This window comes from Gorilla gorilla, chromosome 1, assembly GCF_029281585.2.
Source record: "Gorilla gorilla gorilla isolate KB3781 chromosome 1, NHGRI_mGorGor1-v2.1_pri, whole genome shotgun sequence".
NCBI lineage: Eukaryota > Metazoa > Chordata > Mammalia > Primates > Hominidae > Gorilla > Gorilla gorilla.
The window spans coordinates 114806178-114833480 of record NC_073224.2 but is presented as its reverse complement, the minus strand read 5'-3'; the positions used below and the strand labels follow the sequence as shown (position 1 = coordinate 114833480).

General features: G+C 40.7%; 2 protein-coding genes across 5 annotated transcripts; one reads left to right on the top strand and one right to left on the bottom strand.

Moving 5' to 3' along the window:
- Positions 1-2689, bottom strand: LOC101124269 (protein disulfide-isomerase A3-like). The gene is given in 2 exon segments (XM_055357278.2): positions 1-745; positions 748-2689. Coding segments are annotated over 2 exon segments (1512 nt in total). The 5' UTR covers positions 2090-2689; the 3' UTR covers positions 1-575.
- A 100-nt stretch (positions 2690-2789) lies between these two features.
- PRKAB2 (protein kinase AMP-activated non-catalytic subunit beta 2) lies at positions 2790-25402 on the top strand. Of its 4 annotated transcripts, none has more exons than XM_055357314.2 (9): positions 2790-7783; positions 8022-8223; positions 12265-12431; positions 13259-13352; positions 13580-13700; positions 17935-18068; positions 18716-18784; positions 19665-19701; positions 20858-25402. In XM_055357314.2, exons 2-9 carry the CDS (start codon positions 8068-8070, stop codon positions 20875-20877), a joined length of 798 nt encoding a protein of 265 aa, XP_055213289.2. In that variant the 5' UTR covers positions 2790-7783; positions 8022-8067; the 3' UTR covers positions 20878-25402. The 4 variants fall into 4 exon arrangements, with proteins under 4 accessions (XP_055213289.2, XP_004026557.2, XP_018877100.2 ...); XM_055357320.2 differs by having other exon boundaries at positions 7690-7783; positions 8045-8223; XM_004026508.5 differs by lacking the exon at positions 19665-19701 and having other exon boundaries at positions 8045-8223.
- Positions 25403-27303: the final 1901 nt, after the last annotated feature.

Below are 27303 nucleotides of genomic sequence, written 5' to 3'. Positions count from 1 at the left end.
TGTACTTTATTATTTTTATTACTTTAGTTATTTTTAAGACTATTTATTTAGAAATGATTTCAGTCCTCCACAAAAGTTACAAAAATAGTAGAGTTCTTATATATTCTTTCCCAGGCTCCCTAAACAGAATATTTCACACAACATTATGACAATTATCAAAATAAGAAAATGAACACTGATATTATACGATTAAGTAAACCATGGACCGCATTCCTATTTTACCACTTTTCTTCTTCTTTTTTTTTTTTTTACAGTTTAAAGGGGTCTTATTTATTGTCACTGTTCCAAATGCACAAAAAAAATTAGAAAATACCCCCAACTCAACCCCACCCCCACAACATTTCCCCCAACACAAATAATTTTTCCCAAAACCACAAACATAAACTGGTCCTGGTATTTCCATAAACAGTGCAGCTAAGAAATGGCTTAGACAAAATTTAACAGGATTCAGATTATATCCATTCTGTCCTCTCGGCCCTGAGACATAATAATTCCCATATGGGTCCTAGTCCTCCCCAGTGGTTTTCCCATCTCTGGTGGAAGAGTCCTTTTACAAAGTGGTGTTTGCTACTGCTTTAGAGATCCTCCTGTGCCTTCTTCTTCTTGGGTTTTTCTTCTTGAATTACAGGGGGGTTTGTAGCTTCTCGTTGTAGATAGCTAATAAAATCACTTAATTCATGGCCACCTTCATATTTCTTTGGATTTAGCTTCTTGTTGGCTGGAGAGAAGTATATGGTAGGAAAACTCTGACTTCATATGGAGAAGGCACATCATTGGCTGTGGCATCCATCTTGGCTATGACGATATTCAGGTCTTTGCTGAGCTTCTCGCCAAGTTCTTTATACTTGGGCTCCAGGTTCTTACAGTGACCACACGAAGGGGCATAAAATTCAATCAGCACATCTTTATTTTCATTATTCACTATTTCATCAAAATTCTCTGCTACCACTACCTTCACAGGCCCATCATTGCTCTCTGGGATAGGTTCAGACTTCAGGTATCTCTTCAGATTGCCATCAAAGTAATCCTGCAGGAATCTCTCCAGAGCATTCCCATCACATGAGAACTCCTCCTGCATGACAAACTTCTCTCCTTTAGCAGTTCTGATAGCAACAACAGGAATCTCTCCAGCAGTGCTCTCCAAGCCAAAATCAGAAAGTTCATGGCTAAAGGTTTTGCGGCTAGCTACAGCAAAGTTGAGTTTGTGCCCAGCATCCAGGAATATCTTTGCCACCATCATTACCCTGTTTCTCCAGTAGTTGGAACCTTTAGCATTCTTTTCATAGTCCACATCATAGTAAAGAATAAGTAAGTCCTTGCCCTGTATCAAATCTTTATTGTCTTCTGTCATGTGAGGGCAGATACCAAAAATGTTTTCCTGGATAAACTTTTTAATTTTGCCACTGGTCATTTTTTGCTCTGTATATGCCACAGTCTTGTCCTCCAACTTGTTAGTGAGATGTGAAGGACGAAATAAGATGATACCATCTCCATTATCATCATACTCGTTCACCAGAGACTCAACATTCGTATGTGCAAATCGGTAGTTATCCCTCAAGTTGCTGGCTGCTTTTAGGAACTCGGAGTGAGCTTCACTGAATGAATCATCGAAAAAACCTACTATAGAGGCATCTTTATCACTAATGAATTTCTTAAATTCTTCCTCAGTCCTGAGAGGCACTGAAGCTGGTCCTGACTGCTTCTTCAGGTGGCTGACAACTCCATCAGCAGTCCTAGGTCCATCATAAGCACCTGCTTCTTCACCAGCTCTAAATATCTTCAGGGTTGGATATCCACTGACTCCATATTTATTACAGGTGTTAGTGTTGGCAGTGCAATCAGCCTTTGCTAATGGGACTATTCCTTTTAATCTGGTAGCTGCAGCTTCATACTCAGGAGCAAGTCTCTTGCAGTGTCCACACCAGGGGGCGAAGAACTCGACGAGCATGAGGCCCGCAGAGCCCGTGTCGGAGATGCGACTCTCGAAGTTGTCGTCCCTGAGTCCTAGCACGTCGGAGGCAGCCGCGAGGCGGGCCGCGGCGAGAAGCAGCGCCACGCCTGGGAACAGCGCTGGGCGGCGGAGGCACATGGCGGCGAGGTGGGGTGGGGGCAGCCGGAAGGGTCGCGGCTCGCCTGGGACTGCGGAGGTCGGGCGCGCGACCACCTATTTTACCACTTTTCTACTAATTTAGTTTTTGTGTTCCAGGATCAGATTCAGGGTCCCATTTTGCATTTAGTTGTTAAGTCTCCTTGGTGTCCTCTAATCGTTGTCAGTTCTTCAGTCTTTTGTTGTCATTCAGGACTTAGGCACTTAAAAAAAAAGAAGTTTCATACTCAAGTTGGATTTAGTTTAACCTAATGTTCTTTTTCTGTCCTGGGATCCCATCTAGGATATCACATTACATTTAGTCATCACCAGGCTCTTCAAGACTGTGACAGTTTCTTATACTTTCCTTGTTTTTGGTGGCCTTGATAGTTCTGAAGAGTACTGGTTATTTTGTACTTAATTTGAGATTGTCTGATATTTCTTCATGATTAGGCTGGGGCAATGAGTTTTGGGGAGGAAACAGATCAAATATCAAATGCTATTCTCATCATATCATATCAAGGTTACATGCCACTAATGACATACTAGAGATGTTAGTCGTGATCAGCTGGTTGAGGTAGTGTTCTTCCTCCTTTCCATACTGCGCTCTTTGAAAAACATTTACTAGGCTCGACTCACACTTATGGGGTGGAGAATTATGTTCCATCTTCTCAAGGGTAGAGTACATAAATTTTTTGGAATTTTTCAGTATGAGAATTATCTCCCAATTATTTGTTTCTTCAATCATTTACTTGTATCAGTATGAACTCATGGATCTTATTTTATAATTTGGGTTAAATCCAATGCTGAATTACTTATTTTTTGAATTATTCTAGCTTTAGCCATTGGGAGCTCTTTTAGTTGGCTCCTATGTGACTTTGATATACCATCAGTTTTTTGTGTCTTTTTAAAGCACTTGTTTATTTTCTGGCACTATAAGATGTTTCAGACTCATCTTGTATATCCCCTGCCCCAGTCCTAGAATTAGGCATTTTTCTCAAGGGCTCTGGTTCCCTTTGTTGGAGAACAGTATTAGAAACAAAAAACTGGATGCTGGGTGTGCTCCTTGCTTCTGCTTGTCATTGCTTCTAGGCCTTCGGAGGACAGAACTTGGAAATACATGTGTGTGTACTAATGTATTAAACATGAATCCACATGTATTTTTAAGTATTTCTATATTTACCCATCTGTATCTATATTAAGCTAAACATTTCATATTGATGCCTCCTACCCTAACCCAGGATTTAATGATCACATGCCTACTCCTCTCATTTTACAGATGAGAAAATTTATGGCTAAAAAGATAAAAGTACTTGCCCTACATCAAATAATTTTAGAGTTGGCAGCCTATTTGTACCAAATTAATACTCACATGGTGATGATATATACATAGTAGATTCATAGTTAATGAAGATGTTGAGATACTAATTATTCCAGTAATGTATATCTATAATTTTAGAGGAAATTTTCAGTGAATATTTAGTCACAGTATCACTATACACCATATCTATTTAGAGTTGTAGTAGTTTCCTTAGAGATTTCCAGAGCGTGTGCTCCTCTAGAGCAGGGGTGGCTCGGCAAAAGCTCAACGAGTATTGGGGCCCTCAATCAAGGTTTGTTGAAATAAATGGACTATACTTATCAAGAAATACTGGCTAAATATTTAACCTGCACCTCATTTATAAAATGGAATATCATGGATCATCTGTTCTGCTTACCCTCATAGGGTGGTTCTGAGGATCACATGATAGAATTTACATGCAAATCCTTTGGAATCTGAAAGGAAAAATTATGATACTATTTGGGGAAAATTCTGTACCTTTGAATTGGGTCTATCTTCCTTTAGGTGAGCAGAATCACTATTGTTTCTCTGCCTGTATAAAAACTATAAAAAGATTAAAATCAATGGTATTTGTTTAAAAATAATTAGTTTACCCAATGGTTGAGTAGTCTCTTGTGTATAAACTCATATATTTTGCTAACGCTGATTTTATTAATAGTTTTTAATTTAGGCATAATTTTCATACAATAAAAACTTACTTTTTATTGTACAGTTTGGTAAGTATCAATAACTCCACTACAGTCAAGATACAGACCTGTTCCATACCTCCCCTTCAAAATTTCTTCATGCCCTTTTGTAGTCAATCACTCCCCACCCCCCATCCCCAAGTCCTGGCAAACACTGATCTGTTTTCTGACCGTATAGTCTTCCTTTTTCCAGAATGTCACATAAGTGGAGCCTGGCTTGTTTTGCTTCCCATAATGCATTTGAGATTCATCAATATTATTGTATGTATAGAGTTATTCTTTTATTACTGAGTAGTATTCCATTTATAGCTATGCTACATTTTAATTATTGATTCACCAGATGTATTAGCCTATTTTCACACTGCTATAAAGACACACCTGAGACTAGGTAATTTATAAAGAAAAGAGGTTTAATTTACTTATAGTTCTGCATGGCTGGGGAGGACTTCAGAAACTTACAGTTATGGTAGAAGGGGAAGCAAGCTCATCTTATGTGGCACAGGGGAGAGACAGTGAGTGTGTGTGAATGAAGGAAGAACTGCCAAACACTTTTAAAACCATCAGCTCTGGTGAGAATTCATGCACTATCACAAGAACAGCATGGGGGAAACCACCCCCATCATCCAATCACTTCCCTCCCTTGACACGTGAAGGTTATAGGTCCTTCCTTCAACACGTGGGTATTACAATTTGAGATGACATTTGGGTGGGGACACAGAACCAAACCATATCACCAGGTGAAGGACATTATGTTTTTTCCATTTTAGGGTTTGTGTTTTTTCTATTATATGAATAAAGACATATATGTGTTTACAGGTTTTGTGTGAACTTGTTTTTATGTCACTTGGATAAATACCCAGGAGTGGGAATTAGTATGCTGCATGATTAAGTAAATGTTTAACTTTATAAAAAAGATCAGATTGTTTTTTGAAACAGTAACCATCAAGATCAGATGTTATACCTATCCTTGGTCATGAATGGAGGATGAAACTTGGTGAGTGGAGATGGGAATATAAACCTCCAGATGCCCAATTTAACCTGTCATCCAGTTCTGTAAAATCAATATACTCTTCCCTCATTCTCACATCCTCACTTCTCAGAGGAAGTGAGGTCTCTTTAGCAGTGTGTGTAAAGGCTTGCATGTGAGGCTGCCCATGTTATTTTTCTGTTTATTAGGCAGAATGATTGATCTGAGGAGACCAGTGGCAATGACATCCTAGACACAGTAACATCAGGACAACCCATTACTTTTCCTATTACCTCCTTCTTTTCCTTTCCTCTAGAAAGAAAGAAGAGCATTGGGGTGACAGCAATAAATCTAAAGGGAACAATTATACTGATACTGGTTAAGAGGATCTTGTATCTTTACCTACTTATTCCCGAATCTAAAAAAAAAAGGAATTTGGGACTAAGGATAATTCATTCTTCCTACAGTGTCACATTACATTTGTTCTGTGTCTAAAACATGCAATATTCAAAACTGACTTTTATTATTAACTGTTGAGTGACTTACAAATGTTGTTAGAGCAGAGCAGGGCAGAACAGTGTCATGGATAATCTTCCAAAGCAGATAATTCAAAAGTCATTTCCATTTAGCTGTGCAAAAACAGTTTATTTCTCTCCGTCAGTTTTCCATTGGTTAACATACTTAGTTTGTTTCTGCTAACCTGATTTGACTACTGCAAGGAAATACACACCAAGGACATATTATTTGGCATGGTGAAACCACCTTGGGGTCAGAAAACTGAACACTACACAAGTCAAGGTTTAATGTATTATGTATCTTCAAGGGCCTTGCTTCAGTGTCCTATGGTAAGGAATTGAGGGGTGGAGGGAGAAAAGTAGGGATAACCAAAAAGCATGTACTCAGACAGTAAAGATTTTGGAGGGGTGAGCAAGAAGTTGCAGTAAAATCATACCTTTTTTTTTTCTTCCTGTAAATTGTCTTTGGTTTATGAGCCAAAGAATGAGTTTATAAGGGGCAGAGCAAAGAATGGGGAAGTAGTGAATTTGTTGTACTTAAGTGGGAGGTCAACTTCATAATATAAAAATGAACGTTTCAGCAAACAGAGCTGCTCACTCAGAAAGGGTGGCCTATGTAACTTGGGGTTCCCCATCATTGGCCGTGTTTAAGCCTAAGTGGCATATCTGGTTAGAAATGGATTACAGTAAACAGTATTCCTGTATCCTTCATTCCGCAAATGCAAAAGCCTACTCTGTATAAGGTACATGCAGAATATGAAAAGGTATCAAATCTGGATCTGCTCTCTGCCAGCTGTCAAAGCATTGCTTCTCACACACGTTAATGTGATCTTGTTAAAATGCAGATTCTGAACCCTGGGGATGGGGCCTGATTCTGCATTTCTAACAGGCTCCCAGGTGACGCCAACACTGCTGGTCTGTGTAACACAGAGTGATAAACGTTTCTAGAAGGAGACATGCAAATACTTATAATACAAAGGTAAGTACCTTAGGGAGTCCATTAATTTTCATAAAAAACCTGGATCCCTCCCAACCCTAGGGCTGTCTATGCCCTTTTTATACCTTTAGTGTTCCTTCTGATGTTTTCGTTGTTGCTATCTTCCTTGAATTTTATTTCTTCTGAGGTTTCTCACTGTGTATGCTGTTTCTTAGCCTAGGAGAGCCTTTTCGTTCTTCTCCTAAGACTAACGTTTTACTAATTTGTCAAGGTCTAGCTCCTAAACACGCCATCTTGAATTCTTCCCTGCGACCCCAGTCGGGCTGAAAGCTCCTTCCTTGTCGCTCCCCACTGAACAGATTTTTCTTGGGGCGGGCGGTGGGGGACGGAGTATCGCTGAGTCGCCAGGCTGGAGTGCAATGGCGCGATCTCGGCTCACTGCAACCTCCGCCTCCCGGGTTCAAGCGATTCTTCTGCCTCATACTCCCAAGTAGCTGGGACTTCCGGCGCGCGCCACCACTCCCAGCTAATTTTTGTATTTTTAGTAGAGCCGGGGTTTCACCTTGTTGGCCAGGATGGTCTTGATCTCCTGACTTCGTGATCTGCTCGCCTCAGCCTCCCAAAGTGCTGGGATTACAGGCGTGAGCCACTGCGCCCGGTCAGAACAGTTTTAACCTCCAGCAATGACCACTGCTTCCTTCTGCCTGCAGTTGGAAGTCGGTTTCAGTTTTCTTATTCCCTATAAGGAACCCACCTCTCCGGTCGCCTAACACACAGATGCTGCCCAGAAAACGTGCTGGCGCACCTGAGGCGGGGTAGAAAGCCGTGCCGCTCCTCCCGGCACCGAGCACCGGAGCCCAGGGAGGCGGCCTCCGAGTGTCACCTGGGGACGTCCCTTCTGCCGGGTAGTCTCAGAGGCCAAGCGCTCCCATTATCCCGGGCGCAGTCTCCCCAGGCGGGACAGGCCCTGCCTGGCGCCCCCTCCTGGCGCTGGAGGCCGCGTGCGACTGCCCACCATCGAGGCGGCGGCGGCGGCTAGAGAGGCCGGCGGCTCCCGGGCGCCGAGGCTGCAGGCCGCAGGGAACGCGCACTGGGCGGACTCCGCGCCGCCGGCCTTGAAGCCATTTTAGGAGGAATCGCTGATCGCCAGCGAGGGGTGCGGCTTCAATTTCAATAACTTTATTGGTGGCCTGATCTGCAGAACAGCCATCACTTCAGCGGCCCTTGGAGGAGGGAGCGCATCGCCCGAGGTGACTGGAGTGGGTGCGCCCCTGGCAGTGAGCGCGGGGACGCGGGGGAGGTCCCGATAGCGGGTTTCCTGAGCTAGGGCCAGCGAGGGCACCGGGGTATTTGCAGGCGTTCCCGCAGGCCAGTAGGGAGAGGGCTCCGGGGCTCGGCTTCCCTGGGGCGGGGAATCCCTTGCCCTGTCCCGAGGCGCAGGGGAGGGGCCGGGGGGCGCCCCTGACGCGGCGGCTGGGGTGTTCCCAGCCCGGTGTCGTTCCCCGCGGTAGGTGGTCCCCGACGAGCTGCAGCCATGGGAAACACCACCAGCGACCGGGTGTCCGGGGAGCGCCACGGCGCCAAGGTTGCACGCTCCGAGGGCGCAGGCGGCCATGCCCCGGGGAAGGAGCACAAGATCATGGTGGGGAGTACGGACGACCCCAGCGTGTTCAGCCTCCCTGACTCCAAGGTAAGCGTCCCACGCCCGCAGTTGGTGTCAGTACTGCAGGGGGTTGATTTCTGGGCTCCTCTTCCCTTTCTTGGTTCTTTTCTACCGCGCCGAACCGGGCTATGGTTTTTTGAATTAAAGGGATTTTTCGGGGACAGAGGTGTTGGATAATTCCTCTTGCAGTGCCGCCTCAAAATAGGATAAAGAGGCGGAGTTCTTGCTTTCCTGGTGTTCTGACTAATCTGTTGGCCACATTTTTAGGATGGGGACAATAGACATCCCCCCATCCCCGATCCTCCGAGCACGAATGGCTCTCTTCCATAGCGTTGCTGAATCTGTAGTTTGTAATCCCTGGTGGACAACTTCAGAGGGTAGGTTGCACGAGTTGCTGACCATAGGTGGTAGTTTCTCACCTTTGCCCTGAGGTGGCTAAATGAAATTCTTTTTCTGAAAATTTCTATGTATCAGTATCATTTTTGCTCTTCTAGCAGCTCTACACTTGTGATCCTCTTCCCTTTTGGCACGGCTGTAAGCAGCAACTACTTGCTTATTGAATACCTTCTCCTAGTCTCGGGGATCAATTAAGGACATCATTTAGTTGACTGCTTAATTTTTGTCCCATACTTTATAGTTGTGGTGGCTGAGGCTGTGCCTCTTTCACGCCCCGCTGCTGCTCCGTAGGTGGAAGAGCCAATGATTCCACGACTTGTTTACTCCTCAGTAGTACTTCAAAATGTTGCGTGGCTAAAAAAACGACAACCCACAGCTGCCCTGAAGACCTTGCTCTCAATTCCAAGGACTTTCAGGAAGAGAACAACTTGTTTTCACTCTGTAAGAAAGGACAGATGGAGCTGATAACAGCGATTACCATTCTAATGTTTCTAATCGCTTTCAGAGCTGTCAGCATGAAATACAAGTAATTCTTCCAGGTAGACTGACTGGATGAGATAGAAAAATGGAGGGCTTGAGGAGATTCGGGTGTGTTTGATGTTTCCTATCATTTCATCACTTCCCAGGGAACTGGGGCTTTAGAGAGTGAATATTGTTTGCCATATTGGTAGCACATGGAATTTGGATTCCATGATTTATTTCCTTGGATCTCAATTGATAACATCATCACAGCCTGGCGCAGAGGCTCACGCCTGTAATCCCAGCACTTTGGGAGGCCGAGGCGGTTGGATCATTTGAGGTCAGGTGTTCGAGACCAGCCTGACCGACATGGTGAAACCCCGTCTCTACTAAAAATACAGAAAAAGTAGCCGGGCATGCTGGTGCATGCCTATAGTCCCAGCTACTCGGGAGGCTGAGGCAGGAGAATCGCTTGAACCCGGGAGGCGGTGGTTGCAGTGAGTTGAGATCAAACCACTGCACTCCAGCCTGGGTGACAGACTCTCAAAAAAAAAAAAAAAAAAAACCAACCATAATCACAGAGAAGTGAGAGTGATTAAAAGGAGCACTTATTGGGGTTTATTCTCCAATTCTCCATTCTTATTTGGGCTATCTACAAGCCATCTGAATTTACTTCTTCAAAGCTTTCGAAAGGTGATCCGCCTCATTATATTTTTACCCTTTTCCTATGTTGATGACTCAGGATTTAAATACAGTGTATTTGTCGAACTGTGACTGCAGTAATGGTGTCCTGATTAAAAGCCAGGTTGCTCTGTCTGAATTGGGGCCTATTTTGTGTTATTCTTATCTCTCACCTCAGTCTTGGCATTTGTGAATTAAGAAAATTATTCATATAATTTTCAGATTGTCTGAAAATTAGTTCAGATAATTCCTAAGGTCTCATTTAAGTCTAAAATTTTATAGTTCTCAATGTACCCTCTTTACTTCTAAACTCAACATTTTACTTAAACATCAAACTGTAGTTCTGATTGTCGTTTTGCCTCTTTTCCTGGTAGTTTTGCTGAGTAACTTGAAGTAAACAATCTTTCTGCTAGTCAGTCGCATTCATTCCTACTACAGAAATGTCATGTCATAAGTGGAAGGGCTTTCCTCCAAAGCTAGGCATATTAATAGTTTGTAGCTTTCAAATTCTAAACTGAAAATCCTGTCATAAAAGTAACTGACAGAAACAGTGGCAGGGGGGCCTACTTTGCTTTGAATGCCTGCCGTTTTCAGTGGACTAGTTCAGTGGTTCTCAATCCTGTTTGCACATTAGAATCACCTCAGATTTCTTTAAATACTTTTTGGAAAATTTGAAACATTTTCAAAGTAGGGGGAAACAGTATAATGACATCTATATACATGCCACCCAGTTTGAACAATGATCAGATCTTGAATGAACATATAACATCTATACCCCAGTCCACTATTCTCCCACTAGTTATTTTGAAGCAAATTCCCAGATATTATATCAAGTATTATTTTGTCTGTAACATTTTAGGATGTACCTCTAAAGATGAGGGTTTTTTCTTTGTTATTTTAACATAATCACGGTATATCTGGGAAGCTTTTTTTCCTTTATTTTAACATAATCACAGTGTTATCTAGAAAGCTTTTTAAAAATAGGTTCCCAGATCTTACATCCGAATCTAAGGGTTATTCTTAGGCATATGTCAAATTCTTGTAATTCTAACGCAGCCAGTTAGTCAAGAGTGCATTGTTCTGAGAATATGTAGTTTTCTCTTAAGTCAATTCCTTATGTGAAAGTCCTTTCAATTCTCTTTCTCTATTTACTTTGGATTATCCTGCTACTGAAGTGCTATACTGTAGTTTTGAGGAATATCAAGAGAATGTATGGAGGGGAAGCTATGTCAACCATTTTGAAAAGAAAGCCCAAATGAATAAGCTAGTCCTTTTTTTAAAAAAACCCACATTATTCAATTTAGTAATATTTAGGCTTAATACTATACAGTCTTATTTACCAAAGTCACTTAAACCAGTCTAAAATAGGGGTCAGCAATCTTTCTGTAAAGGGCCAGATAGTAAATAGTTTAGACTCTGTAGACCATACAGTCTCTGTTATAGCTACGCAATTCTGCCACTGTAGCCTGTAAGCAGCTATAGACAATATAGGTAAGCAAGGCAGGTATGTTGGTTCACACCTCTAGTCTCAGCTTCTCTGGAAGCTGAGGTGGGAAGATGGCTTGAGCCCAGGAGTTGGAGGCTGCAGTGAGCTATGATCACACCACTCACTGCATTCCAGCCTGGGTGACAGAGCAAGTTCCTTTCTCAATCAATCAGTCAGTAAAATAATAGGTAAACAAATGGGCAGAGCTGTTTTCAAATAACACTTGATAAAAGCATCTGGCTTACTGGCTGTCTGCCAACTCTCGGTCCAAAGGATAGTAATGAAAAGAAACAGGAGTTACTGTTTTTACAATCCCACAAGCCTCATTTGATAAGAGAGCTACTTTTGATAAAGGAAATTGTATTTTTGATCTCTTGCTTCTTGAGGTTCTAGAATTTTTATTCCTATTCCTGAAATAATTAGTATAAGCCTGGGATAAGGGAATAAGTAAGATTTCATAGCCACTTCTCAAGTTTTAAGAAATCAGTGATCTGGTTTTTAAATTTTTAATATTTCTTCTTTTTGTAACTTGTTAGCTGAAATAGTTTATGAATTACTTATGAATTTTGATATCTCTGACTTCCATTACAACTGGTAATTGAGAGCTATTCATATTTGCCTATAAAAATATATGACTGACTTAATTATCTTTTACAGAACCATACTTTGTTTTCATTTTTTTTCCTCTGAAGAAAGACTCAGAAGCATATCATAATTGCCCGCCTATGAGTTAAACTAGTGGTAGGGAGTCATTTTTTTCTTTTTTTTGAAGGGAGAGTCTAAGGCTCTGGAAGGGTAAGTGATACAGGTAGACTCAAAAGTTAGGCTATGATTTAGGCAGTGCTTGAGCATAGGCTATTTGACCATTTTTGGTCCTAGATGAGTTCTTTTTCTATAATTTGTTCAAACTCTGATTTAGTTGCTAATTTTGGGGTTTATATCCTTAGCCAAAGCCTAGCACCCTTCTCTACCCTAGGGAGGAGAGTGACCTTTTTAGAATTCTTGGGTCAAAGTTTATTCTAGGGATGACCTACTCCTTCTTACAGCTCCCTGGGGACAAAGAGTTTGTATCATGGCAGCAGGATTTGGAGGACTCCGTAAAGCCCACACAGCAGGCCCGGCCCACTGTTATCCGCTGGTCTGAAGGAGGCAAGGAGGTCTTCATCTCTGGGTCCTTCAACAATTGGAGCACCAAGATTCCACTGATTAAGAGGTGACAAGTGTCTTGGTTGAATCTAAGGGTCCAGGAATAGAGACCTGATTTCTTTTCTCAGAAGAGAGACCCAGCTGGACTTTTCTCCACCTACTAAGGACTGTCTCTAGAATATGCCCTTTTCTGTGGCCACTTAGTATATCTGTGGGATTTTTTTTTAACCTCATAGTGAGTCAGAGATGTTTTACCCTTTAGAATTTCATTGCCTCAGAGGGATTCATAATAGCTTTATGGCTACATTCTTTAGGACTATGTCATACAAGTCGTGTCTATGCTTGTGGGAAGTCTTTTGTAACTGTCTGAGTCTTGTTGCTCTGACTTCTGCACTAAAGCAAAACACATTTTGAAGTTCTAGGTAGTCATGTTATTTGTTGCTTCCAAAGCAATAATGAGTGATTTAACTGGTTGTCAGAATGGCCCTTTGTATGGTAGTTCATTTTCCAGAAAAGGTTCACCAAAACAGAGAGAGAGTACCTTGAGGCACTTCTGTATCCTAAACCTACCTATCTTATTTGCACTGGTGAGGAACTTGTTCTACTGAAGCAAAGTAAGTTATACTAAGGTGAACCATTTGAGGGGATTAATGTTTTTATTATTCTTTTCCAGATATTGGTTAAGAACTAACGTTGTTGGGAGGAGCTAGTAAATACATGTCCAAGATGATACAGAAAAGGAGAATGGGTTTATACGTTGTTTTTTACACCAGGGTATACAATGGCTTAGGAATCTGGGAAGTTATTCATATGATACTATGATTGCCACTTGTTTTTTAGATTCAGTCTTCTAAAAGGAACTTGGCCTGTTTGCCTTTCTTTTTTCCTCTGTAGCCATAATGACTTTGTTGCCATCCTGGACCTCCCTGAGGGAGAGCACCAATACAAGTTCTTTGTGGATGGACAGTGGGTTCATGATCCATCAGAGGTAAGGCCTTGATCTCCAAGGGTAACCATTGACTTAGCAGTCTCATTTTAGCTGTCATTTCTGTCAAGACTGATAGGCAGCTGCTCCCCTACACTGGAGGATTTCTCTCTTGATAAAACGTGGAGGTGCTGAGAACAATCGTGTAAATTTTAGTAAAAGAGGAAGGTTGGATGGAAGAGATGGATTTGAAAGAGAGATTCAATAATTTTTTCTATTCACTGTTTCAGCCTGTGGTTACCAGTCAGCTTGGCACAATTAACAATTTGATCCATGTCAAGAAATCTGATTTTGAGGTGTTCGATGCTTTAAAGTTAGATTCTATGGAAAGTTCTGAGACATCTTGTAGAGGTAATTTTGTATTATTTACTCTCTCTTGCTGTGTCTTTCTTGTAGTTCCTTCCTAAAAGTTGTTTATGTGTGTATATACATATAGAGGGAGAGAGCGAGCAGGGGGTTGGGGGGAGGAGAGAGAGAGACAGAGATATTTCTCCTGTAAACATTTAGGTCTCTTATTTGCAGCAAACACAAACACACACATTGTAACACAAGTCTCATGATACAATGTTTACCTTATTACATGGGATACACTCTATTTTCCATGTTATCTTTTATAACCACTAATGGGCTACAGCCTGTAGTTTGAAAAGCTGTTTCTAGTAATATTTCAAGTTTTCCACTGACCTTTGATGATATTACCCAGCAGAGGCGATACATGTGTGTAGTTTGTTTGGTATGCCCCGTCTTAATCCTGCCAGTTTGAGACCTCAGTTAGCAGTTTCATGATTTTATGAAGTCCAAAAAATGTGGGGGAAAAGAATGGTAAAAAAAAACCAACAGCCTGGGCAATATGTCAAGACCCATCTCTACAAAAAATTTTTAAAAATTAGACGAGCGTAATGGCACATGCCTGTGGTCCCAACAACTTGGGAGGCTGAGGCGTGAGGATTGCTTGAGCCCAGGAGGTCGAGGCTGCTGTGAAGCATGTTTGAGCCTCCTCACTCCAGCCTGGGCAACAGAGTGAGATACTGCCTCAAAAACAAGACAACCACCCCCCTGCCCCCTGACAATTCTGTTGTAGGTAATTGAAATTTTGTAAGTTTTTGGTTAAAAAAAAAAAAAAGTCTTTGGTAGCGGAAAATATCTTTACACTTTTATTTCCTCTAATATTATTTGATCCAAGGCCTTCATCTCTGCTTACAATTGCTATAGTATCAGAGAATGTTTTGCTAACCACACTTGTAGTTACCATTTTGTTACTTTACAATAAGAACTATCTGAAGAATTGTGCACTGTATTCCCAGTGAGCACACTTCTCTCCTGTGAGTTCAAAGCCTGCCTCTGCTACTAACTAGTTTTGCCATCATGAACAAATCTCTCAACCTTTTTCGTTCTGAGTTTCTTCACAGTAAAACCAGGGACTTAAACTTTCAGTGATTCTCAGCTGAGGAGGCACAATACCTTAAGTGGAACATATTTGAATTTCAGGGGAGAAGGGTGGCTTTGCTGTTTTTAAAAGAAATTATTGGCTGGGCACAGTGGCTCAGGCCTGTAATCCCAGCACTTTGGGAGGCCGAGGCGGGTGGATCACCCGAGGTCGGGAGCTCAAGACCAATATGGCTACTATGTCGAAGCCCTGTCCCTACTAAAAGAACAAAAATTAGCCAGGTGTGGTGATACAGGCCTCTAGTCCCAGCTACTCAGGAGGTTGAGGCGGGAGAATCACTTGAACCTGGGAGACGGAGGTTAAGGTGAGCTGAGATCGCGCCACTGTACTCCAGCCTGGGCGACAAAGTGAGATTTCGTCTCAAAAAAAAAAAAAGAAAAGAAAACCGCCGGGCGTGGTGGCTCACGCCTGTAATCCCAGCACTTTGGGAGGCCGAGGAGGGTGGATGACGAGGTCAGGAGATCAAGACCATCCTGGCTAACACGGTGAAACCTCATCTCTACTAAAAAATACGAAAAATTAGCCGGGTGTGGTGGCGGGCGCCTGTAGTCCTAGCTACTCGGGAGGCTGAGGCAGGAGAATGACGTAAACCCGGGAGGCGGAGCTGGCAGTGAGCTGAGATGTCGCCACTGCACTCCAGCCTGGGCGACAGAGCGAGACTATTATTAATAGTGTAATCATCTGTTGAGGAAACTTTTGAAAATGTTGTTTTCATCATATAAGCTCAGAAGGTTAAATTGGACATTATTTTTGACTGGTGGGACAGTAATTTAAAAGGGTTTTAAAATGCTGAATTAGATTATGAGGATACTTGTGACTAATTTTTGCATTATATAATTCTGGCAAAGTAACCAATAAATAGACATGTATCATAATTATATAGAGAGAAGACTTGCATACTTTTGATATTTCCCTTTCTCCTAATTTCCCAATCTATTGAGGTAACGCTTATAATCCATTTTTTACTAGGAATCTACAGATAATGGATTTTAGTCTGCACTCATTTACTATCTATCCATGTATGTAACTTTAGGCAAATAACCAATTTGTATTTATTTTTTTCTGGTGAAAAGGCAATAAAAACTATTCTGTGCACTTCCCAAGGGTATTTTGTGGATCATGTGACGAAATAACAAAGCATAATACTTTGTAAAGTTTCAAGTTCCATATGTTTTAAAGATATTATTTAATATCAGAGTATTCTACTTTTTTCTTTTGCCTTATATGTATTTTTTATTTTTAATTGACACATAACAGTTGTACATATTTATGAGATACAATGTGATGTTTCAATACATTTTATATGTGTAATGATCGAGTCAGGGCAATTAGCATATTCATCTCAAACATTTGTCGTTTCTTCGTGGTGATAACATTCAAAATCCTTTCTTCTAGCTATTTTATTTTGTTACATTATTGTTACCTATATTCACTCTACTGTGCAACAGAACACTGGAACTTAGTTCTTACAATGAATTTGGTGGCTCACACCTGTAATCCTAGCACTTTGGGAGGCCGAAGTGGGAGGATCACTTGAGTCCAGGAGTTTGAGACCAGCCTGGGCAACATAGTGAGACCCTGTCTCTACAAAAAAAAAAAAAAAAAATTAGCTGGGCATGGTAGCATGTGCCTTTAGTACCAACTACTCTGAAGGCTGAGATGGGAGGATCACTTGAGCCCAGGAGGTCAAGGCTGTAGTGAGCCGTGATCAAGCCACTGCACTCCAGACTTGGTGACACAGAGCAAGACCCTCTCTCGAAAAAGAAACAATAACATTTAAATAAAATATATTATCATAATATATTTCTCTTCATTTTTGTATATTCTATTCTTGTCTGCATACTTTTTTCATTTTTTTGAGATGTAATTTATACATCATAAAATTAACTCTTAAATTGTACAACTCAGTAATTTTTAGTATATTCAGAGTTATGTGATTATCACAACTATCTAATTCCAGAGCATTTTTATCACCCGCAGAATAAACCCTGTACCCATTAGCAGTCACATCCCATTCCCTCCTCCCCTCCGTCCCTGGCAACCGCAAGTCTTGCTGTCTTAAGGATTTGCCTGTTCTGGACATTTCATATCAGTGGAATCCTACAATATGTGGTCTTTTGTGACTGGCTTCTTTCACTTAGCATAATGTTTTCAGGGTTCATCCATGTTGTAACCATGTATCAGTACTTCGCTCTTTTTTATGGCTGAATAAGAGTCCATTGTATGGACATACTGTTTGTTTATCCATTCAGTAGTTGATAGACATCTTGATTGTTTCCACTTTTTGGCTATTATAAATAATGCTATTATGAACACTGGTGTACAAGTTTTTGTGTAGACATATGTTTTCATTTCTTTTGGGTATATACCCAGTGTAAAATGCTGGGTCATGTGGTAACTTTATGTTTAACTATTTGAGGAACTGCCAAACTGTTTTCCAAAGTGGCTGGACTACTTTACATTCCCTCTAGCAGTGGGAATAGTGTGAGCGTTCCAATTTCTCCATTCCTTTGTTGACACTTCTTATTGTCTGTCTGTTTGATTTTAGCTGTCCTAGTGAGTATGAAATGGTAGCTTATTATGGTTTTGATTTGCATTTCCCTGATGACAGTTACATACATTTTGTCCTTATTGTTGCAATCATTGTTGTATTGGTAGTCTTAGGAGTTTATAACCTTGTTGTTTGGCTGGAAAAAAGAAAAAATCTAATCTTTTCCCATTGTTTGAAAGTTACAAGGCATCTTTACATCCATTATCTAATTTGATTTCCTCAAAAACATCATGAAATAGGGCAAAGATTATTTTTATTTTATAAAGAAACTGACCATTGTGGAGGGATTCTTCCAAGGTCCTACAACTGATACATGTAGTAGCTCTTCCCTGAGCGTGGGTCTTTGAGTCTTTATATCTTTGTCTGTCTCCCAAAGCATGTTGCTATGTTGAGGAGCTTCATGCTTTATGTCCAGGGGACTCAGATTTTTCCTCTGGTTACCTTACAGCTGTAGATCCCACAGGTCACAAGTTTGTGATCCAGGACTTCTACCACATTTAATGTTAGCTGCCATGTATTGATAGCTTTTTCCATGCATTCTTGCTAATTCTCCAACTCTTTCTCATATCTGCATAAATATCTTTCAGACCTTTCCAGCTCACCCCCAGGGCCTTATGGTCAAGAAATGTATGCGTTTCGATCTGAGGAAAGATTCAAATCCCCACCCATCCTTCCTCCTCATCTACTTCAAGTTATTCTTAACAAAGACACTAATATTTCTGTGAGTATCCTGAGTATTACTGGGGCATCTGGGAGTGTCTAGGACCATTTGGACCAAAGTTCAGTAATCCTAGAGGTTAGGATTATTACAGAGGTGTATTGAGATTATAAGTCATACACATACCAATAACATTACAGATTTCCTTTTTCCAGTGGTGAGTCACAGCTTTTTCAGGTACTGATATAAAAATTCATAGTTGTCTCCTCATCCTAATAAAATCAGGATCAGAGCTATGGACTTCTTTTGAGCACAACATAAAGGAGTAGTTATCATTTGGGGATGTACAAAAGAACTATGAAAGTTTTTTTGTATATAATTCATGTCTCTATTCAATCTACTTGATTCCTACTATGATTGTTTTTGCCTTGTAACACAACTCTTCCTTGTGTGTTGTAGGCAAGATTTTTGTTTTAGCTCTCTTAAGGAAGATTAGTAGATGCTGAGGCATGAGATTTCTGCCCTGGACTGATAATTTTTCTAATTTTCTGTAATAGGATTGTATTATTGATACATACTAGAGTGGGTGCATTATTGAAAAGAGATAGCGCATTCTAGTTTCAATTTCTCAAAGAGCTCTGAGGAAGAGTAAGCTGTTTGGTTTGTCTGTGCATTAATTTCATTTAGTAATTTTTTTCTCTTTCTCTTAGTGTGACCCAGCCTTACTCCCTGAGCCCAACCATGTTATGCTGAACCATCTCTATGCATTGTCCATTAAGGTAAGTGGTGGCCCTGGCTCTTCACAGAGCTCCCTGGAATGAGAGGTCAAGGGTAACATACGTTCTCAGTGGTTACTTTCTCTGCTATTTCATTGAAGCTGAAGCTGGCAGTAATGATCAAATTATAGAAGAACTCTCTTTTTTTTAACTACTAGGTTGTTTGTTTTAAAATCTCAGTCTCTGTGTTCTGGCTGGCTGAATTGCCCTCTGATAGGACTTTTTTGCTGCTCAATTATTTTTTGGGTGACTAGAATCTTTACACCAGCTGTTTACTTAAGTTTGTGTTCATAGCATAGGATTTCTTCTGCAGAAAAAGCAGGTTTAGCTTCCAGTTCAAAGAATGCTTGAATGTGATATTAAGGCTTTCATTTTTTGAAGGTGGAATTGAGCTACTTTCAGGTGCCTCATTCATATATACTCAGGTGCTTGCATCTCTCCTATACACTACTTAAGGAGAGATGTGACCAGATTTGCCCTGTCCCTTCAACTCTAGAGTCCTCCTTGGTTTTTCTGCTGCTTTAGAGTCTGGGTTGGAAATAGCCATTCTGTTCTGTCTTGTTATGTCTTTGTGGTTTGGCTATTGGAATAAAGTTATATAGCTCTGCGGTTATCAAACCAGGCTGATTATCATTAGAGTCTCCTGGGGAAGATTGTAAAAATACAGATTCAGCAGCTCCATTCCTAGAGATTCTGAATAAGTGCATCTAGGATGGGCCCTATAATTTTTTTAAGCTGCTTTTACTTGGATATATAGCTGGATTCGGGAAATCACTGATATAGCTAACAAACTATGTGGTACAATATAACACTTAAAAATATATTATTGAATTTAATTTTTATAATAATGTTGTAAGTATTGTTTTTAACCCCTGTTTTATAGATAAAGAAACTAAGGCTCAGAGAAGGTCAAATTGCCAGTAAGTACCAGAGACAGGACTGCTGAGGTCCAGTCCTCCTATGCTGACTTCATATTCTTTCCTATATTATCATTATGCCAGGTCTTTCCAAGTAGGTTTTTCTCAGGTATTCCTCATTTCCACAATACCTGTGGAAGTGTAAAAGTGAATTTTTTACCTGCCTTGCTTCTGTCATATTTAGGCTTTGTGTCAGCATGACTCTGGAGTGTTAACCCGAGAAGCATTCATGGTGGATAATACAGTACGGGGGAAGGTAGAAGGATACACTTGTTCCTAATCGGATTTGCTTGGGTTCTTTGGGATCTGATGGATTTTGCCTCCTGTAACTGCTCCTTGGATGTCATTTAATTTGCCTAGGCTTGCCATCTCCTCCTGTGGTACATCTGTAGTCTGCAACACAGCCTGGGAAATGGTACCTCTTGCTCTCTTCTTACTGGTTCTGACTCAGGTGAAGGTGTTTGATTATTGTGGCTTAGCTTGGTTCTGACCCATTCCTGATTCTCTCATATTGTTTAGGCGGTTTGGAATTGATCCATTGGATTGGGTGTCTTTCTGAAGAGGATTTTGACATCTACTTTGTTCAAGGATAGAGAGGGATTCCTAGGTTCCCTCTAAATCAGAGAGATCTTTTGGAAGTCATCCCTGGTATTAAATGGAAATTAGACCTGCTTTGGGACTTGGAAATAGTTTTTCAGAAGGATTGTTTCTTTTTTTCCTCATTGTCTTTTAGACTTTCTTCTAGAAATGGATGCCAGAATATTTTGTTCTTTTTTTGTTTTTCCTTGCTAGTTTTAGGCCCAACATTAGAATTTAAAGTAGGGAAGGGAGCAAGGTAGGAGACTATTATTTCTTCAGCCCTTTTATGTGTCAGAAACTGTGTCAGATATTCTCATGTAGTCATCAGAGCAACCTTAATGGTAGGTGTTATCTTTTGTAATGATGAGATAAAAAGACTTGGACACACTAAGTAGATTACCCAAGGCCACAAGTAGAATGATGATAGGAGTCAGAATTGGAACTAAAACTTATTTGACCTCCTTCTCTTATATCAAACTATCTCTGTTAAAAGTGAGTGACTGTGAAGGACTCATGACTGGGAAGAGCTACCTACTGTCTGAAGTAATGAATTAGCTGCGTATGTTTCTTTTCCTTGCAGGACAGTGTGATGGTCCTTAGCGCAACCCATCGCTACAAGAAGAAGTATGTTACTACTCTGCTATACAAGCCCATTTGAAGGGATCCCTTCTTGCCTCTAAGGATTCAGGAGAAGCATCTCCCTTGCATTTCTGGACTGAACCAGTCTTACCTGAGACTGGAAGGCTGATTTGCTTTGAGGCTGATATGTGTGTTTCAGAGCCTCTGAGTAGGATGCTCTGCTTTTGCATTTGATTGCAGATGAGAGCTTTATGAGTTCACGGAATTTATTTTAAGAAAAAAATATATACATATGAGAAGAAGGTAAATGGAAGCCTCCTAGCCCCAGCTAGAAGTATTGTTTCTGCCTGTGGGTTTTCACCAAGACCTGTTTGGAGGCGCTGCAGGAATAACTATATAGGAAGATTTTTCCTAAAATGAAAGAACAGCAAACTCTTACGATCCTTGTTGGGTGGAGATTCTATCACTGCTACCTTGGCTTTCCAAGGAATGGGCTTGTGCTAGACCGCTGCCCTACTTAACAGCTGCCTCATTGCAAGGGCAGTTTTTCTTGCGTGGGTTCTCTATATTCCCAGAGTATGTGGCACAATCTGTGTTGTTTATATGATACCAGATGCCCCACAAGAACCCTTATTCCTCTCATTTCACATTCTTCCTTTAATAGCCTCCTTCAGATCCCATACCTGACCCCTCTCTAACACAAAACTCATTGGGTAAGTGACTTTGAAAAGTTTTGTGGCACCTGACCCACCCCAGACACTAGGGCTATCAGAAGGTCTCCTTTTTAGCCCAGCACAGGCCCAGGCCACTTTGTCGTGTTTGTTTTAACTTCTAAAGGAAATATGTTTCAGCATTATAAGAAAGGCAGAATGCAGAACACCTACATTTTTGTTTTAGTTTGGTGCCAAGGCTCAGGCTGTATTGGCAAATTCCCGAAAGTTTTCCCACTTTGCCTGGCCCTGCTTCTGTCTTTTCTTTCTCAGCAAACAGTTCTGAAGGCAGGAGTGGAACCCGGCAGTATTTTCGTGTCTTTCATCCTTGAAAGATTTTTATGTGCCTGCATTTTTTTTTTTAATTAAAAAATGCCTTTTCATTGGTCTTAAGAGACCGCATTGGAGAATTTCAGGCTTTTGATAAATGCTTCTTCAAAGAGATTTTCTTCTCTAGTCTAGCCTTCCACATTCTTAGATTAATATGGCCAACCCTGTACACATCACTACACTAAATACTGCTCTAGATAAACTGCTCAAGTTCATTTAACTCATTTGATGCACCTAAAGGGGTCCCTCATTTTAAAGATTTGTTAGGCCAAGAAGCAAGAAAGTATTCCTAGTATTCCCAACCATGAAAAGTATCATTCTTTGCACCAAATGTTAACAAAATCATTTTGTTCTCCTGCCTCTTCTTTTTAAAGGTGTTTGATGATTAAGTGGGGTCACCGAATTCCATTTGTGGACTGAAAAGTATTCAATCCACTTTTGGGGTTCAGAGATAAAACATTTTTTCCCAAGTAGCTGGGGCTCTTCCATTTTACAGATAAGTCAAATAATCAACACTAAAGGAGGCTAAACTGTTGATGAATGAGAGACTCCGTGACTGCTCAGATGAGCCTAGCCACACTGAAAGGGCACTTACAGGTCAGTTTAGCTACCTCCTGTCTTTCCCATGCAAAGCTGATAACACAGTTGTCTTTGGACTTGTAGACCTCTTGGATTCCAGGTGTGATAGAGTAAAGTGTGGGATTGTTGTTTTGCTGGGATGCAAATAACTAAATGCTTTGGTGGTTAATTGCTAAGAGTAAATACTACTTTAGCCATCCAAGGCCACCTTCTGCAGCAAAAGGCTTTTGTGGAGAACCTTTTATGTTCCCAACCACTTTTTGAATGGTGTGCCATTTAAAAATCCAGGCCAGATCCTATTATAACCAACTCTCAGGATTTACAGTCTTCAGTTGTACTAGAATTTTGTTTTTATCCAATACCCATTAAATAAGTGGGCCACTTAGGAAGATTCAAAATCTTGGTTATTACATGAAGTTTGTTATATTCATATTTCTTGTCAACAGTATTGAAATGTAATATGTATGTGTTCATGTATGAAAATTTTTACTCCACACAGGTGTTTCAGTAGAGTGGGGCAGGAAAAGAGATCTCTTCAATTTCTGCCAGGCCTGAGGCTTTTGTGAAATGCGTCAGCCCCCTGTGACAGTAGGTTTTGATGCTAGTGATCTTCAGATCTTTCTCTCTGGAAATGTGCAGAGAGTGTCAGTTTCCCAAGTTCTGAGGTAACTCTCAGCCCAGATGTGAAATGGGAGCCTACCAGCTGGTATAGAAGGGAATGGGTAGGAGGCACTGGGTGCTGACTCATTCAGCACTGTCCCTTTTCTATACTGCTGATACATCCCATGGTTCTGAGAAGCCTTATCTCAGTCTATTTGGAAGAGAGGGAGGACGAGAAGGAAGTAACCCTAAGTACTACTCATTTATCCTTGTATATTGATTAGTTAAAGGGATAATTAATTTAATGCTGAGGAGAGTTTGACAGATTTTGAAAATGAGTAAAGGCAAAAAAAATTTTTTTAGCCTTTATTTTGCCTTTGGGAATTTTACAGAGTCAAAGTAGGCAGAATAAGAAAATAGTTCTTCAGAGGGCCGACCTTTAAAGAACTTCAACGTAGTTTTGGAATTGTGGGGAAGAGAAGAGTGACTGAGCTGAGAAGTAATAATAGAATAAAGGGTTGAGTAACTTAGAACTGAAAATGATCTCTTTTAAAAAGAAATTAAATCAGACACCACATGGTGGTGTCCTTGGATCTCACTGTGCAGAATTAGCAGTGTATAACCATCTTCCCTTTGCATCTTGTTCCAATTCTCTCCTCTTTCCTTTCCATTCTGCTTTAAGCTCATGTGTCAGGCAGATTTTACCAGAGTGTCAGACATTACCTAAAACACATACGTTAGCCATGCTGCTGGTATGGAGAAATTCCACACCATGATTATTAGCCTCGTTTAAGCTGAATGGGATTTAACCATTCTAGGCAACACCCCTGAAGGGCATACCTAACCTCAATAGTGTTGGCTTTTAAAACGTATGTTTGTATGGTAGAGAACTTTGTAAAAGAAGAATCCAAGAGAAGTTTGTGAGGATCCTACAAACCCAGGCCCACTCACTTTGCTCCAGTTCTTTCTAGTATCTTGTAGATCTAATGGGTCTGGGATAAAAACTTTGAAAAGTGTCAATATTCCATGTATCCTGCTGAAGTGAAGTTAAGTTTGGAAAGAAGTGATACCTCAAGACTGGGTTTATATTAATCTGGGATATAAATGAAGAAGACATACTAATAGAACTCCCTGCTTTTAACTGGGGAAATAGGGCTTTAATAATTTTGACCTCAACTAAAAATGATATGCAATAGTCTATGTTTGTGTGTGTTTGAAATACATTGTGTTCTCAGAGATTTCTACATTCTCACGTTCTAGTGATTTGGGGCATGGGCTTAATAGCAGATGTACAGTGTATTCCTGCATTATTGTGATTCACCCTTAAAGCCCAGTTCTTGCTGTCTTCTACCAGGGGCTGCTGACTCCAGTTACCCATGGAATGCAGGACCTGGGAGGGGTAGCCATTAGGGTCTTTCAAAACTCTTTGGATCTAAGCATTTGTCCCTCCTTAAGTGCCAGTCACAATTGGATATGGAAGGACTGTGATTTCTGCAATGAACCCAAACTTTTAGAGTAAAAAGCCAAATTTAAATTATAAGAAAGAAGGGAAAAAAGAGAAAAACTCAAGTCTATTACTTGTAAAGTCCAATTCTTAGCAATGGAATCCCTCTAGGATTCTAGTTTGGGCTTTGTCTGGATTTGCTTTTCTCAGTTGTGCTTTGAAGTGAATAAGCTTTGTTACAAATTAATTTTTTATTAGTTCCAATATTAGTTGGAGTTAACTTGAATTGATTGTATGTAGCACAGCACTTTTGCAGTAAGATTGGTGTGAAATACTAAACACTATGGATTTTGTAGGTGTCAGGTTAAATGGTCAAGGGATACCTACATTAAGTAATATATTAGGTGTTGATGATCTTACTTCTTTTCTGTTCCCCTCTACAAAACACTTACCTAACCCAGCTTGTGGTTTTAGGACAGCCAAAGCTCACTGTTGTTGGTTAGTCCTAATCACTACACGGGTCTCATAAATGAGACTTGTTTGAATTTTGGTACATTGGAGCATGTTGGTTGGTATTACATGGCAGCATTTGGAATGAGTGCAGCTCTGTGTCTGTCAGAAAGGAGAGAGAAGACTACTTTGAAGGGAATTAAATATGTGAGTCCTCTTTTTAATGGTGCTTTTTGTAACCTTTAATGCTGAGGTACAGAGCTGCTTTTCAATATTTCATAAAGGAGTGGCAGACGAGTGGATTTTAAAGCTGTTCTTCAAACGTAATTTGTCACTGGACTCTGACACACCTGGAAATTATATGATATGATACATACAGAAATGTTGTGGGTTTTTTCCATAAAACTTTAATAAAAGTATTATACAGCAATAATATCTGAGTTATTGATTGATGACTGATTATATTATCAAGGTCTGTTTGCCTTGGTGTCTCAGGGCCTAAAGAATGTAAACTGCAAGACAACACATTTGAAAGAAGTCATGGGGTAGGGGACACAAATGATGTCCTTCTACTTTTTCTCTTCTTTTTGTTTCAGGCTATGCCAACATTATAGGAATGCAGACTTCATGATTTGATTTTCAGCATATTCTCTGCTGGCTGCACATTTAGCTATCATCCTGTACTGGATTAGCTGAGCTCTTAGACCAGTGATTCTCATCCCTGGCTGCACATTCATAACACCTATGGAGACTCTATAAACATTGGTGGTCAATCCATTTCCACCCTAGTTAAATGGAAATCTCTGGTATGGGGTCCAGGCATCTGTATTTTTTAAGTTCCCCCAGATAATGCTAATAGACATCTAGGATTGAGGACCACTATCCTGGACCCTTCCTACTTCTCTTTGTCAGATTATATGCTTCAGTATATATGAAAACATTATATACTTTATTCTGACAGCAGATCATTCACCTGAGATGGCCTTGTTCATGGACATGATTAAAATATAATTTCTGTTTTCCATTCCATCATTTCACAAGGTTTCTACATAGCTGGCCTCTGGACTTTTTTTCCTAAAACAACCAAGCTGTTGTATTTTTGGTGCTCTAAAGAGTCAACTGAGTTGAACTAAGGAAGAAAAGGGACTGACAATGTGGAGTGTGAGAAGAATAGGGGAGTTACTGAGGGAGTGGAAATGCAAGACAGCAGGACATGAAAGGAAGACCTGTGACAGAAATCAACTAGAACAGTTCACCTCAAACCTCAATAGCAAGTCCAGAGATTGCCTCCAGGCTAGAGGTAAAAAGTGGGATATAGTATGAACTCAGCCTCTGGAAGAATGGCCTCCTAAACATCATGTACCCCAGTCACTGAAAACAAAATGGCACCAGAATTTCATCGGGGCCCAAACTTGCACTGATGTGCTTTCTAAAGCATTTATTTCTGGCTCGTTTGGCTTGGAGTCTTTTGTAGTATCTCTTCCAAAGACCCCCTTCTCCCCTGTCTTGACAATTAACCATGACACAGGTGATTTGGGTACATCATGAGTCTCTTCCTCTCCCTACTCCTCTGTCCTCTGTAGTCACTGTTCATCCAGAATCACATATGCAGGTCTGGAGTACCACGTCCCTTTCTGTAACCCATTTCTTGGCTCCAGGGCACGTACATTGACTGAAGATGAACCACTCTGTTCTCTCCTGGCAGTTAGCATTCTCTCAGCACTTAGCTGTGTTCTGAAGGAGGCTCTTGTCTCTCAAGAACTTCCTAAGTAGAAAGGCAGAGTTCTGTGTCAGAAGTTAGAAGGTTTAAGGTCTGTATGCCGGGCGATATTTTAAACACAAAGTAGGGTTTCACAGACTTCTCAACGACTCCTGAGCTAATTTCCACATACTACATCTTCCAAAGCCCTCTTGCTAGTGACAACTTATGATGAGAACATCAGGTAAGGATATCGAACACCTGAAAGAGTTATGGAGATTACTACAGACCTGTATACCTGGATGGTGTTGAGGGGTGGACTCTGACTTCAGACCAGCTGATACTCTAAAGTATAACCTACAACTCTAACTTATTTTTTTTGAGGGGGGGGGGGAATCTCTGTTATTGATTACAATAGTTGTGGATCACTTACAAGTTAGATATAGCGATTGGGTAGTGGAATGGGTGTTGGATTCAACAGGATCTTGGAAAATATTTCTGGGGGTTGGAGGATAGGCTGAGAATATTACAGATGTTTGGAAACATTTGTGCCAACGTGAAGATGGTGTTTCTTTTTCTCTCCCAATTAGCATAGCTGTGTTCTGTTGGTCATCTGGTAGAGTGATCAATCTAGA

What these genes read in the sequence shown, in the direction of transcription:
- PRKAB2 (XM_004026508.5), top strand. Translation starts at nt 8,068, where the DNA reads ATGGGAAACACCACCAGCGACCGGGTGTCCGGGGAGCGCCACGGCGCC. An exon ending in GGGTTCATGATCCATCAGAG is followed by an intron (nt 13,353 to 13,579) that starts GTAAGGCCTTGA and finishes TCACTGTTTCAG; the next exon opens with CCTGTGGTTACCAGTCAGCT. An exon ending in ACAAAGACACTAATATTTCT is followed by an intron (nt 18,069 to 18,715) that starts GTGAGTATCCTG and finishes TCTTTCTCTTAG; the next exon opens with TGTGACCCAGCCTTACTCCC.